The sequence below is a fragment of the Dendrobates tinctorius genome, unplaced genomic scaffold (assembly GCF_039654945.1).
Source record: "Dendrobates tinctorius isolate UK_male_01 unplaced genomic scaffold, ASM3965494v1 ptg000062l, whole genome shotgun sequence".
NCBI lineage: Eukaryota > Metazoa > Chordata > Amphibia > Anura > Dendrobatidae > Dendrobates > Dendrobates tinctorius.
The window spans coordinates 24,165,239-24,181,935 of NW_027361730.1; the positions used below are offsets into that span (position 1 = coordinate 24,165,239).

At 43.2% G+C, this 16,697-nt stretch overlaps 1 protein-coding gene across 20 annotated transcripts in view; it reads right to left on the reverse strand.

Annotated features, from left to right (window-relative positions):
* The window catches only part of LOC141093004 (tropomyosin alpha-1 chain), a 49,000-nt gene extending 32,852 nt beyond the window's left edge, over positions 1-16,148 (reverse strand). For 2 of the 20 annotated variants that reach the window (XM_073579410.1, XM_073579398.1), the window contains exons 1-2: positions 15,902-16,147; positions 14,797-14,922 (exon numbers count right to left, since the gene is read on the reverse strand). In XM_073579410.1, coding sequence (XP_073435511.1) covers positions 14,797-14,922; positions 15,902-16,015 — 240 coding nt within the window. In that variant the 5' untranslated portion in view covers positions 16,016-16,147. Of the gene's footprint in view, positions 1-2,127; positions 2,610-14,796; positions 14,923-15,116; positions 15,243-15,901 lie in introns of those variants that run through there. The other 18 variants (XM_073579409.1, XM_073579397.1, XM_073579414.1 and 15 more) reach the window with 16 other exon arrangements.
* Positions 16,149-16,697: the final 549 nt, after the last annotated feature.

Sequence of the window (16,697 nt, forward strand, 5' to 3'; positions counted from 1 at the left end):
GAAAAGTGGTCAGGTTTTGCTTTTATTTTCCCCCTAAGGCCTGTTTCACATTTCCGTTTGTTGCAATCAGTCAAAGTACACCGTTTTGCAAAAAAAAAAAAAAAAAAAAAAAAAAGGATCCGCCTTTTTTCCCCCATTGACTTGCATTAGCGGCAGATTTTGACGGATGGTCATCTGTTGGATCCGCTTTTTGACGGATCTGCCAAAATTTTGGCGTCCACCAACTTGAGTGGACGGACAATGAAACTTTTTTTGTCTGCGTCAAAATAGTGGATAGCAACGAATCCGCCGCTATCCGCCATTTGTTACAATGGTCGCATATGGGCGGCAGATCTGTTGTCAACCATTATTTGACGGAATCCGGGACCGGATCCGATTTTTTACACTGAGCATGCCCGGAAGAATTTCCTTGCCAGAAATTTAACCCCAAATTCCGTTGTGGCGAAAAAAAAACCTCTCTCGTGTTCCTTTAAATTTCCAGCACTACCTGATAAAGCTGATCCGTTTTTCACATTCTGGCGGATTTGGACTGCCGGCAAAAAACGGAAATGTGAAACAGGCCTTAGTATCTTTTTTTATTCTTTAATCTGCCACACTGTTCCCGGTGTCTTTTATTTAGTGCCAATTTGCATGCTCTTTCCAAGGGTGCGTGGCTCACAGGGTAATAGCGCAGAGGAGTTTACAAACACTTCAGAAATTCCTGAGAGCTGTACCCCCATTAGTAAGACCAGAAGAAAAATAAAAAGGTCCGTGGATAAGTTATAATTTCCACATGGATTTCAGAATACTTCTCACCAAAATACACTATCAGTTTTTAAAGAGCACATGCCCTGCCGTTATATAATCTATACCACTACCTGATGCTCCCTGGTCCTGTAACCAAGCACGGATTAGCCTCAATGAATGGGGCCAACCCACATGCAGGTCTGCGGGGTGCCAGACACAAGAAGGCCTGACTTCTGCCACGTGTTCTCTGGCAAGGAATGGCAGATTTCTTTCCATACAAACAGATCCCAAATCTTTACATCACCCCCCACTTTTGTAAGTCAACTGATGTTACAAAAAAACTCAGTAGGTAACGCCGACCATATTTGCAGCCTGCAACTAGGGCCTAAAGAAAAGGCTTCTCACAATGGGAAAGAAAGGGAAAGAGCACCCAAAAAAGTCCAGGCCCTGGAGCCAAGATAAAAAATAAATATAGGTGCTGGGGAGTTAAGAAGCGCCAGCCACTGAATAGCAGAGGTAACCCCATGGCTACATATTTGAATGCCACCGATATAAGGCATGTAGCGTTAACCATTTGCGCCCAAGGTCACAGGATCTGGGAGGACACGACATAAGGAGCCCCGTAACCTGGGAGCTGCACCTAAGGACCAGCACAGGGCATGGCGGAACCATAAGTAGGAGTCAGCACTGAAGACAACACAGCCGCCTACAAAGTAATGCAGAAGTGAGGAATGTGCGGAGACCTGAGTGGCAATGTAATGTCGCCCTTCCTGTTGTGTCACTGGAGGACAAGACTATAGTCAGTGACCAGACCGTGGAAAGCGCAGGAAAGCCGGCCAAGTGCCGCAGCCGCCAGCGCAGGGGCTCTGCGGGAAGAAGGAATATTCCGGTTAGGATCACGTGGGGGCAAATCTAATATATTAGAATGGCATTCCCAACAATGGACAATGGGATCAGAGACTGGAAAGATGAGAACCAGCCACAGAGCTGCACATTAGCCAAGCCTTGGCGCGCCCGGGCCACAGAGACACCAGCCTTCACTCATAGGAGGACAGGAACTCCGACAAGTAGGGTGCCAGACACACCATAGGGGGCGCAATCCTACTGCACAGACACCTGTCGCCATCTATCCGCGCGAGCGCCACACCCAGGTACATGCGGCAGCTGAGGAGTTAACCCTGCTCCAGAGGAGCCCGGCCGCATGCCGCACATTCCCGGGCGCAGCGCCCCCTCCGGCTGCTGCCTGGATACAGCTGCTCCCACAGCGGGGACTGCGAGCTCTTGGGACAAGCAGCCAGTCTATATTAACCATATAGGCGCTAATGACGAGGAGACCCCCCAATACAGCCGGTCATCGGACACCGGCTACACAAGGCTGCAGGCGAGGCCATGGGCGCTTACCGCCTCCCGCAGCTTCTTCTCCACGTCCCGCTCCCGCTGCAGCCGCTCTGCCCGCTCCTCCGCCGCATCCGCCTGGTCCTGCAGGCTCTTGATCTTCCTCCTCACGGCCTCCAGAGAGGTCATACCGGCCATCCGTCCTGCGCTCACCGCTCTCACTACTCCCTTCCGGCCTGTACTCAGCCTGAATCGCCCGCTCCGTCCCCGGTAATTCTCCGGCTGCTCAGTCCGCACACAGGAAGTCTCCTCCTTACATAGGCTCCGGCCCCTTCAGTTAACCCTATCATTACAGGAGACTGCTCCGGGAAGTGGCGGAGGGTGCTAGCCCTCGGTGGGTGCGGTACAAGCTACCCTCCACTGTATGGAAGGTGGGGTGATACTGTGATAAGCCCCTCACCAGGTATTAATGCCCCCCAAGGACTCAGCAAGCGTGGACGCTACTGCCACCTGGTGCTAGTCTGCCGGCATAGCAGGGTGCGCCACAGGTGACAGCATCCTGAAGACTGGATGGCTATCGGGCGCTCAGCTATGTCACGTGACTGTTAGTAACTATTGGGGGCTCAGCTATGAGACGTGACTAATAGTAACTATTGGGGGCTCAGCTATGACACACGTGACTATCAGTGAATATTGGGGGCTCAGCTATGACACGTGACTATTAGTGGAAATTGGGGCTCGGCTATGACACGTGACTATCAGTGGATATTGGGGGCTCAGCTATGACACGTGACTTAGTGGTTATTGGGGCTCAGATACGACACACGTGACTATTAGTGGATATTGGGGCTTGGCTATGACACGTGACTATCAGTGGATATTGGGGGCTCAGCTATGACACGTGACTTAGTGGTTATTAGGGCTCAGATACAACACACGTGATGTTAGTGGATATTGGGGGCTCAGATATGACACACGTGACTATCAGTGGATATTGGGGGCTCAGCTATGACACGTGACTATCAGTGGATATTGGGGGCTCAGCTATGACACGTGACTATCAGTGTATATTGGGGCTCGGCTATGACACGTGACTTAGTGGTTATTAGGGCTCAGATACAACACACGTGATGTTAGTGGATATTGGGGGCTCAGATATGACACACGTGACTATCAGTGGATATTGGGGGCTCAGCTATGACACGTGACTATCAGTGTATATTGGGGCTCGGCTATGACACGTGACTTAGTGGTTATTAGGGCTCAGATACGACACACGTGATGTTAATGGATATTGGGGGCTCAGATATGACACGTGACTATTAGTGGATATTGGGGGCTCAGATATGACACATGTGACTATTAGTGTATATTGGGGGTCAGCTATGACACGTGACTTAGTGGTTATTGGGGCTCAGATATGACACACGTGACTATTAGTGGATATTGGGGCTCAGCTATGACACGTGGATATTGGGGGGCTCAGCTATGACACGTGACTTAGTGGTTATTAGGGCTCAGAAATGACACACGTGATGTTAGTGGATATTTGGGGCTCAGATATGACACGTGACTATTAGTGGATATTGGGGGCTCAGATATGACACATGTGACTATTAGTGGATATTGGGGGCTCAGATATGACACATGTGACTATTAGTGGATATTGGGGGCTCAGATATGACACATGTGACTATTAGTGGATATTGGGGGCTCAGATATGACACATGTGACTATTAGTGGATATTGGGGGCTCAGATATGACACATGTGACTATTAGTGGATATTGGGGCTCAGTTATGACACACGTGACTTTGTGGATATTGGGGGACTATTAGTGTATATTGGGGGCTCAGCTATGACACGTGACTTAGTGGATATTGGGGCTCAGATATGACACACGTGGCTAATAGTGGATATTGGGGGCTCAAATATGGCAACTGTGACTATATAAGTAAGCACAAGTGATTTTCTCGGAGTATTCCTGTGTCACTAAACAGTTCATGCTTCTCCTGTTATTCACTATGGGGTGGTGGCTGCAGGCAGACTGACCGTGCAGACATTCGGACATACAACTCGTCTTACCAAAGGGAATAATTACATTTGCAGTCTGTAATGTGGCTGTACAATCATCCTTCAGCCCCTGCGTGTAAGTGGCGTATGGCAAGCGCATCCAGAATCCCCAATTCTGCCCTCACCTCCCCTCAGGTACCTCTCTTGTCACCTGTGCAGGGCGCACATGAACTTGCACCAGGTGACAGGAGGATTTTCGGCTATATTCACATGGAGTTTATTTGAGATGTTCCAAAATAACTAGTTTTTCAAGTGGAAAGTGCTTTGTGAAACCCTCCTTTTTGGGCGAGGTTTGAAGGAGTTTTTTCCCTGTGAAGAGTTTTGCGATACGCAAAACTTTTTTTTCTCATAGGTTCGCCAAAACTTCTTCAGGAAATAAAAAAAAAATACCTTCTTGTATGTACAGCGAAGTAAGCTCCCATAAAAATGAACTGGAAGAGTTTTCCAAGAGTCTTTGAGGAAGATTTTATGAGCAAATTAGTTAAAAATGTCTGCGTGGACATAGTACCAAGGTAGTATGTTTCCATTTCCTTTAAGGGCTCGTTCAGACCAGTGTATTGTATGGACATGAGCTGTCCATGGTTGCCATGGGCCGCACATTCACCCATTAGAGCCCAATTTTCCACACAGTGAGGTCACTGAGGAAAAAGATGGCAGCATGTACTACTCTGGTGTACCTTATAGATCAGACATGGAATTACTGGCAGTTCCTGTACTTGCCCAACATGCGGGAGAGCACAAGGAGCTGCTCACTAAGCTAGTCACGTTCCGTGTGGCCGTGTGATCCTGGCCTAAAGCAATAGTCCCCAATCTGTGTCCTATCAGCTGTGAAACTTCAACTTCCACCGTTTGGCTTCCAGGGCACACTGGGAGTTGTAGTTTCACAACAACCGCATGTTTTATACAAGGAGCAGTTTATGATCCCAATCTGTAAAGAACAAGAGTACTACAGTATTTGTAGTTTGCAAGGCTTGTTTTCTAAAGCCATTATAGAATCCAGTAATTTCTAATCCTGGTTTTGGGTGTAAAAATAAGGGACTTCACGACAGATGTATGGGCTCAGCGTAAGTAGGCATGAAGAAGCGTCTAAGAAAGGGATAATCGGTGGTCACCAGTAGTGGAGTTCACCAGACACCACTGGGGTGGCCTACTAAAGGACCACTACTTCTAAACAGCGTACTGGCCATGTTCACACATTCAGGATTTGATCAGTATTTTACCTCAGTATTTGTAAGCCAAAACCAGGAGAGGAACAATCAGAGGAAAAATATTATAGAAACCCGTCATCACCTGTATTTATCACCAACTCCTGGTTTTGGCTTACACATACTGAGGTAAAATACTGACCAAATACTGATGTAAGATACTGACCATATACTGAACGCGTAAACGTGGCCTTATGCATGAAATTAGTGTAGACAATACATGCCAGTGTGGTGGGAGATGCCACACCCGCAGTCGCTAGGATTATATGTTGGTGAGGAGTTCAAACTGATTGTTCACAGTTTTGCACTTTTAGGCCGGGGTCACACTTGCGAGTGCAATCCGAGAAACTCGCATCAATACCCGGCACTGCCATCGGCGGTTCGGACCGGAGCGCTCAGTTGCATAGAAAGACATGCAGCCGCACACTCCGGTCCAGAGTGCCGGCGTCAGTGCCAGGTATTGAGGCAAGAGACTCGCGCAAGCTTCTCATATTGCACTTGCAAGTGTGACCCCGGCCTTACCAGCAGAACTGCATGGTCTGAACCAGTGTATTTGATTTAGGCTGGAGTCACACACAACACAGAAAAATACGGACCGTATTGTACGGCTGTAATAAGCATAAATGACCCCTAAATAGTGCTCCACATGTCATCCGTTGTCAGGGTGTGGTCGCGTATTTTTCCCATGTAACCATCCATATGTAATCTGTATGGCATCCGTATGCCGAGAATTTCTCGCAGGCTTGCAAAATGGACATGTAATGGAGCCCTATGACAGGTTGAAACCCAAACGAAAGAATACACAGAATATATATATATATACACATATATATGTATTCTATGTGTCTATATCTATTCTTTCGTTTCTTTATTAAACCTGTCATTTACTGTATCTCGCACTGAAGGACACCGGGTGCGTATTTCTCGCAAGTCACACGTGTGGTCCGTGTGTAATGCGTTTTTTTTGCGCACCCATAGACCTGCATTGGCGTACTACGGCCATAGTACGCTTACAATTGCAGCATGCTGCGAATGGCTCGGCCCGTGAAAAATACGCGAGAAAAATACGGCTGATGGGAGCTGCCCCATAGAGAATCATTGGTCCGTGTGCAATGCGTTTTTTTAACGCCTCTCACTCGTCCGTATTTCACTCTCCTTACAGTAAAACTACACGCCACTATGGATTTCAGCCACCTAGTGGCCACTACATCGGGCCTTATTCTTGCTGCACACGTGAGAAAAAGCTACCAGATTGGTGGACACGGGTAACATTGGCATTTAATGTTTGTCTAAGTTTTTATGCAAAACCCAGTCTTCAATTTTTCAATATGGTCACATATTAAAAAAAAAAAATCCATGCAGTTTTTTATTTGTTGCAGATTTACTGCAGATTTCTATGAATTACAAGGGTGATATCTAAATTGAAAAGATCCGCAATGCAAGTCAAGATTGGCTCGGAAATGATCTGCAGCGTGTGGTGAGATTGTTAAAGTCTCATTCAGTTGCTGCTACTGTCTTCCATCGTGAATTCTCTAACACTAAATCTGGACAGAAAACCCACAAATCCGCAAGGTATAAAACAGCCCACACTCTGTAATGTGGCTATCTGGTCCTAAAGAGTCAGCTCTAAGGAGGCAATGAGATGTAATACAGGCATGAGAACAAACCGTGTTACATCATATTGTCACCCCCATGAAACATTGACTTCTGTTTCCGCTATTTTTTACATACAACGCATTTTACAAGTCAAGGATTTATTGCATACAAGGAAAAAAAATGGACAATTTTTCTTTAGTGTGCTGCATCCAAATTTTGTCCATTTTGGTTTTTGTGTCTGAGAATAAAGGCCCCGTCACACATGACGATTTACCAGCCATCCCGACAGCGATATCACTGTGTCAGGATTGCTGGTAAGTCGCTATGTGATCGCTGGTGAGCTGTCAAACAGACAGCTTCACCAGCGATTAGCACAGCGACGCCCAGCGCCCGGCATCGCTGTGTTCGTTAGTTACCAGCGCGCTGATGCAGGCAGCTGGTAACTAACGTACACATCGGGTATCCAAGGGACGCACGTCCCTTGGATACCCGATGTGTACATTAGTTACCAGCTGATCGCTGGGCTCCCGCCGGTCACACACAGCAATGTGTGCTGGCGAGCGGGAGCCCAGCGACCAAAGAAATGTCCTGGGCTTTCCTGCAGCGATCAGCGATACCGGCAGGGGGGCCGGTCGCTGATCGCTGTCACACACAGCGATCTTGCTGGTGAGATCGCTGTTGTGTCACAAAACTTGGCCTTAAGACCATTGATACTCAGAGCAGGTCATATTTTGTCCAATGCAGAGGATTAAGCTCTGTTGTCAGTATTTTACCTCAGTATTTGTAAGCCAAAATCCAGGAGTGAGTGATAATACAGAAGTGGTGACGTGTTTATACTATACTTTTCCTCTGATTGTTCCTCTCCTGGTTTTGGCTTACAAATATTGGGGTAAAATACTGACCAAATACTGAACGTGTGAACATGTCATTGGAATAGGACGTACTCAGTGGGTCTGTGAGCTGTCCAATAAAAAAATCTGACAGCAAACCGACATTCTGTGTGCATGCTCCCTTACACATAGACAAAGACAGACCGGATACATAAATGATAAATATTTGGATACATCAGCAAAGGAATATATGATGAATAGGATTACTGGATCATAATGATTGTGGCAGAGCAATCATGAAAAGGTTTCATAACATACAAGTAGTGAATTTATGATATATTGCTGTGGAATAAACATTATCAACATATTCTGAGATTGTGAGCCCTAAGGCTATGTGCACACGGTGCGGATTCGGCAGCGTTTCAGGCTCTGCGGGTCCGCAGCAGATTTAGCTGCGTAGTACAGTACCATTGTTTTCAATGGTAAACTGAAAAACGCTGTGCACGTGCTGCGGATTTTTCCGTGCGGATTTGCTGCGGGTTCAAATCCACAGCATGTCAATTCTTTGGGAGGATTCCGCTGCGGTTTCACACCTTCTCCATTGTGGAGATGAAAAACCGCAGGGCTAAACAGCAGGCTCATCCACAGGTAAACCGCAGGTCTTTTGACCTGAGAATTTACCTGCGGATTTTTCTACGCGTGCACATAGCCTAATGAAGACAGTGATTATAATGTCTGTAAAGCGCTGTGGAATTAATGACGCTATATAAATGAGTAAAGTAAATAAATATTAAAGATGTATATTATTTATCATTAAAGTAAGGGAAACACTTTTTGTTATGCGAGCTTTTTCTATGCTCCTGCTCTGTGGGACCTTTGACTATTACTTCCTTTCTTGGTAGACTATAACAGGATATACTCAGGCTGTACTATTGAGTTAGTGTTATCTATCTTTTATCTATGAACTTTGGAATCATCATTGGCCTGCTGGAAAACTGTGAAAGTCAAATAAAATCTTGAAGACACTACACTGCTAGTAAGGTTTTCCTATCCAAATACTGCAGTTAGGGTCTGTCCACAAAATATGGTTTTATAGGGTCTGTGAATGATCCATTGAGGGCAAATATGATCCATTTTATCCCCCTTCTTTTCATCCTGATTTTTGTTTTTTTACTAGACAGAATTGTGCAAAATGTTTCACTAGTCTGACAAAGATCAAACCAAAACCTGATAGGAAAAAAATAATAAAAGTGAGAAAAGAACCCAATTAATCTCAGAGAGCCATAGTGCTTGTTTATCTAATATTAGCATATTTCAGCACTGAGCATTATTTTACAGTTCCAGCAGAGGGCGCTAGTTCCTGTGTTATTATGATGTACAGTAATTGCAGCCTTATAGTATGAGCTCACATCACAAATTACTTTTAGTAATTCATTTTAACATGCCAAGGCTCCATTCAGAAGTCAGTGATTTTTCTGGTGTGCAAAAACAAAAGTCATCATTGTTTTTGATCAAGTTTTCATCAGTGTTTCATCAGTGATTTTTTTTGTATGAAAAAATAATTAAAATTGCCAAGCTTCTCCAACCCTCAGCGCACAGATTGCACACAGATGACAAAGTCACCTGTAGACTTGCATTGACGAGTTTGAGCCATGACTATAAGACAGATATGTCTTTGTTTTTTGAGAATCTCTTGGTCTCTCTGTCACATGAACAGCCACATAGGCTATAATAAGTATGCATTCTATGTGTGAAAACCACTTGATTGACTGACTTTTGAATGAAGCCTTAGGCTCCTACATTTGCATTCAGGATCATATGAATCAGCCTTGCAGAACATAAAGACATATGTATGCAGCTCTATGTCTATACAGTTGCATATGTCTGCTACTGACTGCTATAAAAAAAAAAAAGGAAACTGCAGGGTATGCGTTTTCTAATAAACAGTTGTTTTGGGAAGTACAGTTAACTACCTGCCTGTTCTGCCCTGTGACAATCTGCTCCAGCTCAGAGTGGTCACGGATGACTCCTGCCAGAGATTCTCCTGCTTCTGGTGATGCTCCTGCTTCTGGTGATGCCCAGTTGACAGAGCAGACTGGAATATAAAGAACTGCTCTTTTTACGTGAGATCAAAGAAAACAGGAAAAACGCCGCCTGAGCCAGAAAAGATCATTGCACGGCAGAACAGGGAGGTAGTTAGCAACTGTCAAAGAAATGGTTAATCTTAGTTTCTATAGACCAGAAAAATAACTGAAAAACAACTTGTAACCCATGACACTATTTTAATTGTTATCATCTGTCTACGTGGTTAGACAATTCTGCCAAGTGGTCAGTTCCAAAATTCTCTTTTCTTAGAATAATGTCTAAAATGTCAAGGCCAAGTATTCTGGCCTATTAGTATTACCGGATGCAGTTCCACGAATTGTTAAATTGATATCAAGGAAGTGCCATATTCCCGTCATCCCCAATTAGACACATAATATATCATTTTGTCATATCTGTTATATAACTATTGTTTTTGCCAACTATCCATCATTTCGCAATTGTTACATAATATTACGGAAATTGTCTATATTTGTCTATTTCCTCTTTTGTGATCCTATAAAAGAAATACCCATCTCAATAAAGGGAGAGATTAACTTGAAAGACAAGCCTCCTGTGTCTCTCTTTTTACGTCTCCATTCCTAGGATCCTAGGTAAGAGAAGCTCTAAATGAGCTTTACCCGAGGTTGGTGATTAGAGAAAAAATCCCGGCGCTGACACAACTACCTGCCAGTAAGCTTTTAGCTCCATAGCAAAAAACTTCAAAGTCCAGGACAAAACCTTTAAAGGGAATCTGTCACCCATTTTTTCGACTATGAGCTGCCGGCACCGACATCAGAGGCTATGTAACCTGAAAGATAAGAAAAAAAGAGTTAGATTATACTCACCCGGGGGTCCGATGGGTGTTGCCGTCCGGTCCGGCGCCTCCCATCTTCTAATGGTTACGTCCTCTTCTTTGCTGCCTGTTGTGGCTCTGGCGCAGTGCGCAGGTGCTGGGAGAGCATCGGACCAAGAACAGACCGCCCCCCGGTGAGTATAATATAACTCCTTTTTCTTCTCTTTCAGGTTACATCGGGGGCTTATCTACAGCAGTACAGAATGCTGTAGATAAGCCCCTGATGTTGGTGCCGGCAGCTCATTGTCGAAAAAAGGGTGATAGATTCCCTTTAAAGGTAATCTGTAAGCAGGATTTCACCCCAAACTCTCAATATATGCATGTAGCACTTTCTAAGCTCTGCATCTTCCTGCTTGATGATGGATCCTTTGAATGAAGTAACACAGCACAGAGGTCATCTGTTAAGTAGGAGGAGACAGTGGTGGGCAGGTAATAGAGCTGGAGTGACAGAGGCTTCAGATCGAGAGCCTAATTTTCAAATCAATTCAAATGCTTTTTTCTCAGGACGGACTGGCCATGTACAGGTGATGCCGACGTTGACCACAATCCAGTTTTGAGGAATACTTTTGCTACATCGCAGCATAATGCCATTGAATGGGGGGGCATTGCTGCCTGCAAAGTGTCGGGACTGCAACAAGCAAATCACATCAAGTTTTTTTGTGACATGCTTGACGTAGCACGTTGCGGGTTGCAATGCAACCTTATTCACTTATGCTTCGATGTAGCAGCAGCATAATATACAGCTCTGGCAAAAATTAAGAGACCACATTAAAACGTTCAGTTTGTCTGATTTTTATCTTTGTAGGCATATTTTTGAGTAAAATATAAATTGTTATTTTAGTCTACAGTACAAACTTCTGACAACATGTCTCCGAATTTCCAAGCAATACATTTTTTTTTTTTCTGGCAAAGAAAAATGGTCAAAATTAGAAAAAGAAACCCCAGTGCTTTCAGACCTCAAATAATGCAACAAAAACAAGATCATAATAATTTAGAAACAACAATATTAATGTTTTACCTCAGGAAGAGTTCAGAAATCAATATTTTGTGGAATAACCATGATTTTTAATCACAGCTTTCATGTGTCTTGGCATGCTTTCCACCAGTCTTTCAGACTGCTTCTGGGGCAAAAATGTAAGCAGTTCTTCTTTGTTTGATGGCTTGTGACTATCCATCATCCTCTTGATTACATGCCAGAAGTTTTCAATGGGGTTCAGGTCTGGAGAATGGGCTGGCCATGGCAGGGTATTGATGTGGTGGTCTCTTAATTTTTGCCAGAGTTGTATATTTGTGGGGGATAACACTGGATTTCTATGTTCTGATGGAACTACAACTTTGTCACTCACATTGTGGTAAGAGGCTAGAAGATAATAATTATCTATGCTTCTAGTGAATGGAAGATAATGTCAAGACCCAAGACTGGATCATGGATTTTCTGTCCTGTAAGACTTTGTGATATGAGGCTTAGCCTAGCAGTACCCATGTGCGCGGTAGAAAAGTCTGAAATCATGGATTTCATCATTTTATTAAATGTGATATGTATACACACATACACCCACTACATTTCCTAGTCAGTAAAAAAATAGACCTTACAGGAAAAGTGAAAACAGGTTAAAACAAACTAAAATAAAGTGCTGTAATGTATAGATAATTAGTGTATGAGTTCATTACTGTTGTGCTTGTGCCAGCTTTCAGTATCCTGCCTTACAGGTAACATTCTGGCAGTGGGTGAAGTGTGTCTATGGAATATTTTATTCAGTTTATTACATTACTATGGCTTTAGGCTTTCCTGCAATTACCCAATTCATTAAGACAAGTCACTACAAGAGATTTAACTTTGTTAAATAAACACCAATAACTATTCTTAGTCCAAACTTCCAAATGAATCTGCTCTCGCTGTCTGGATTGTGCAGAGAGAGTGATTTCTAAATAGTCGACATACTTTTCCTTATAAGGAATATCTGTCTGGAATCCATATGCGGCAACAATACAGAATGTTCCATTGTATCACGGACCTACACACCACTCACATTACACCTCACCCCGTGCCAGCCGGGTGCACACCCCAAATGTTCTATGCATGGGAGTTTACAAACATTATTAGAATGAGTTTTTAAAGAATGTTTTCTTTCACTCATACTTCTACTCATATACTGAGTAGGTTACTTCCTTCATTAGGTAGGTAGATAGATAGACATGAATACACATATATAAACAGATAAGAAAATATATAGATAGATTTGCAGACGTAGATAGATACATGGATGCCTTATTGGGCAATGGTATATTCATATAGATATCTATAGCTCTCTCTCTCTCTCTCTATATATATACAGTATATATATATCATGTATTGCAGTTATATGCTCATATATCTATATAAATATAGGTATAATGAATGTATGTATATATACATACGTACATGCATATATATTGACCTACATATTTGTATAGTGTCTACTAAGTATATATATATATACATATATCAATCTACATATATATGTATATTTGTATAGTGTCTACTAAGTATATATATATATATATACATATATCAATCTACATATATATGTATTGCGTCAAAATATATATATTTAGTACACCTGCTTTGGCAAAACTAATGTGTATTTAGTCCTGCCAATAAAGCTTCTTTGAATCTTGAATCTATTATATTAGTTTATTTTGTGCTGATTAAAAGTCATGAAGAAGCTAGTTGATGTACAGGGGGATGTATGCTGAGACTGTATAGTGTAAGACCCTCCTCCCCAGCACAGTTATTTCACATTTGACAGGGAGCAGACAGCTGAGGGCCAGAGTCTTGAGTGTATACCATATAAAGCTAGGAGTTATATATAAACCCAGTGTATTCCTATCTCTGCACTCTGCAGGGGCAGCAAGTATCATCTTCCTCCTTCCTTTACAGTAGGGACTAGATTTCTCCTTGGCAAATGTATGACAGCATGGAAGAAAGAGGTCACTGCAAAATTTATATGGCTCTTGTCATCTAGAAAGATTCTCATCTGTGTGACCTCATTAGCCAACAATGGTTGGCATCACCCAGCTGTAAAGGTTCAGGGCCATTAGCCTTTATATATTGTGCTCCAAGCTGTTGCTCACCTTGTCAACCGCCTCCTAGGCTGTGCAAATAGCCACAGCTGAATCCTAGGAAAGCGCGGTCTACCCCTCCCAGATAATCATTGCCCAAATTTAGTAGTTTATAGCTTTTTTTATGGGACACTGGACACTTACAGAAACACACTGGTGACCATATAGTGCTGAGCAGCTGTAAAGGGCAACAGAAGGCCTGTACTAGAAATTATGGAGCCTGAGATAGTTGGGTGTCCAACAGACAGCTATCTCATGAAATTTTGGAACTAAACCAACATTGAAAAGAAATATATTTTCATACATTTAGGAAATACATGGTAATAACCACTTCTAAATGAGAAATGGCAGTGTAGGCATTGTATGTGTTTTAGTGACAGTCTTTCCCATAATAGGATGTACTGTGCAGTCATGTATTGGCCTCCACTATATATCTACTAAGGACTGTTCATTGTGCCTAGTGTCATATGAATTGTTTAATGCATTTGTACACATTCTGCTCTTAGGAAGTAGGAAGACGCAGTAAACAAATGCCAGTATATATATATATATATATATATACATATACGGTGTATATATTTATATATATATATATATATATATATATATATGCACAACAACTCATGAATGGTCTGATATATAATATATACAAAGATATATATATTTTAATATATATATAGTTTCTACACTTTATACTCCATTCAAGTGAATGTGATTGGACTCCAATACCAGACAAATACCATTGTATAGAGTGAGCTGTTTCTGTTAAAAGAGAGGTCTCTTCATTTTACACATTTAGCTTTCACTATAAGTATTTTCTTTGTATGCAGATAATACTGAAAAAACAACAACTGTACAGTGCTCTTTTGTGATGCATGCAGAATAATTAAGGGCAAGAACATCTGAATGAAACAAGTGCAGAGCTAGTGTCATAGCAGAAAAAAACATGGACTATGCATTATTTGGGGGACTTTGGTCAACCTTAACTTACGTCAGTGGCCTTCTTCTCGGCAAGTTCCAACTTCTCTTGGGCATCCTTCAGGGCTTCAGAATATTTGTCCAACTCATCTTCTGTACCTTTGAGTTTCTTCTGCAGTGCTACAAGTTCATCCTCCAGCTGAGACAGGGTTGCACAGGTACCATTGGGGTGGAGGGGGTAGTGGGTGGATGGACCAGGGCAGTGACATGGGGCAACAGGGTGTGGCAGCAGGCAACAAAGGTGCAGAGGGATAGGACAGAACAGGTACCACAAGGAGAGAGAGATAAAGAGAGAAGATAGTTAGATAGGTTGACCTCGGTACAGCCTTATACCTTAGTAGCCTTCTCCTCTGCAGCTAGGAGGCTTTCTTCAGCCAGGTGAAGGTCATCCAAAATCTTATCTCTCAAGTCCTCTGTCTCCCGCAACTGCTTTTCCAGTTGGGCAATCTCTTCCTCTAACTAAGTGGTTTCAGTTTTAGAGGAGGAAAAAAATGAAAAATGTTTCAACTATACTGAACTATATAATATTCTTTCATATCATTCTATGTTATTTATTCTAACATGAAAAAATATAAGTACTATTATGTGACTTACAATAAAAAGGCTTATTCACTAAGGGGTAAAGGTGAATGACATGTAGCCAAGCATGGTAATAACACTAGAACTCTTCAATTATAGGGAATTGTCCTTTCTAAGTATACACCTTTACCTTTGGGAACAAGCCTTTTCATCCCATAATTAACCATTACATGTGATAACCCTGCCCATAGAAAATACAGAACTAGAAAAAAAAATCCCAAACTCTTCTGTTACTTGGAGAATGAAACCACAAATCTGAACTTCGGGACATGGAGTGGTTAACTACATGTTGATATAATGGGGAATTGCCAGTTTCTCAGGCCCAGGAAGGGAGCAAACATTCTTTCCAATGACTTTGATACTAAAAATGTGCCCATAAATGGAATACATGGAGGTAATCTATAGTAAGACATGATGAGATTTTCTCCCAGAACTATGAATGAACTATGGATTCTTGTGGCTACAGGCAGGACCAGGGTGGCATGAGATGTCCTCTATTGGCACTGCCATGGGAAGTGGAGTAAAGGTTCCAAGCAGACCTGTTTGCTCTTGTCCTCTGCTCCCTTCTTGTCGGCTTCAGCCTGTTCTGCTCTGTCCAAGGCATTTTCCTTGTCGAGCTTGAGCATCTGCATCTTCTTCTTGATGGCGTCCATGGCTGCTGGTGTCTGGTTTGGGGGGAGTCACACAGAGAAACGGGACAGAGAACAGGACCTGGGAGGATGCAGAGAGAGGGTCAGCTCCTCTTATTCTGAGCCCTGGGCTGGAGTGCAAACTCTCAGCTGTCCCAGCCTCAGAAATATGTACCAGGGAAGGCAGAGGGGGGCAGGCACATTCCTCAGGATACCCAATACTTTTTTGGGAGCCTGTCCCAGTGCTTGGTTTTTTTAAGGCTAGCTCCTTCTATTCGCTGCAGCCGACCATTTGACTGCATGTGACTATATAAGGGGTGTGATGGGCAGAGGCATACATTGGGTGGGTAGGAGGGGGCTGGGGAGCACTGTGTTCCTATTTCTAAACCTCTAGGCATGAAGCTGTAAGGGGAGGTCTCTGGGCTTGGGACGTCTCAGGATAACGTCTTCAAGTAACGATAGTCTTCCTGAAGGCAGCCCTGGGATTAAAGATGAGAGAAGTGTCAGCAGCACAGCTTTCTCATCAGACATGCACTGCTGAGCCAGTGCATCCATACTGCTGCATGCATTACACAGAGCCCACTGCATGGCATGTGGACCAGCACCATAGTCCCTGTCACTAACAATAGGAAGTGATTTCATAGTAATACCACAAGATTTGTATACTCTGTTACAGAGTCACATATATTATGTTACAAAGGTGATT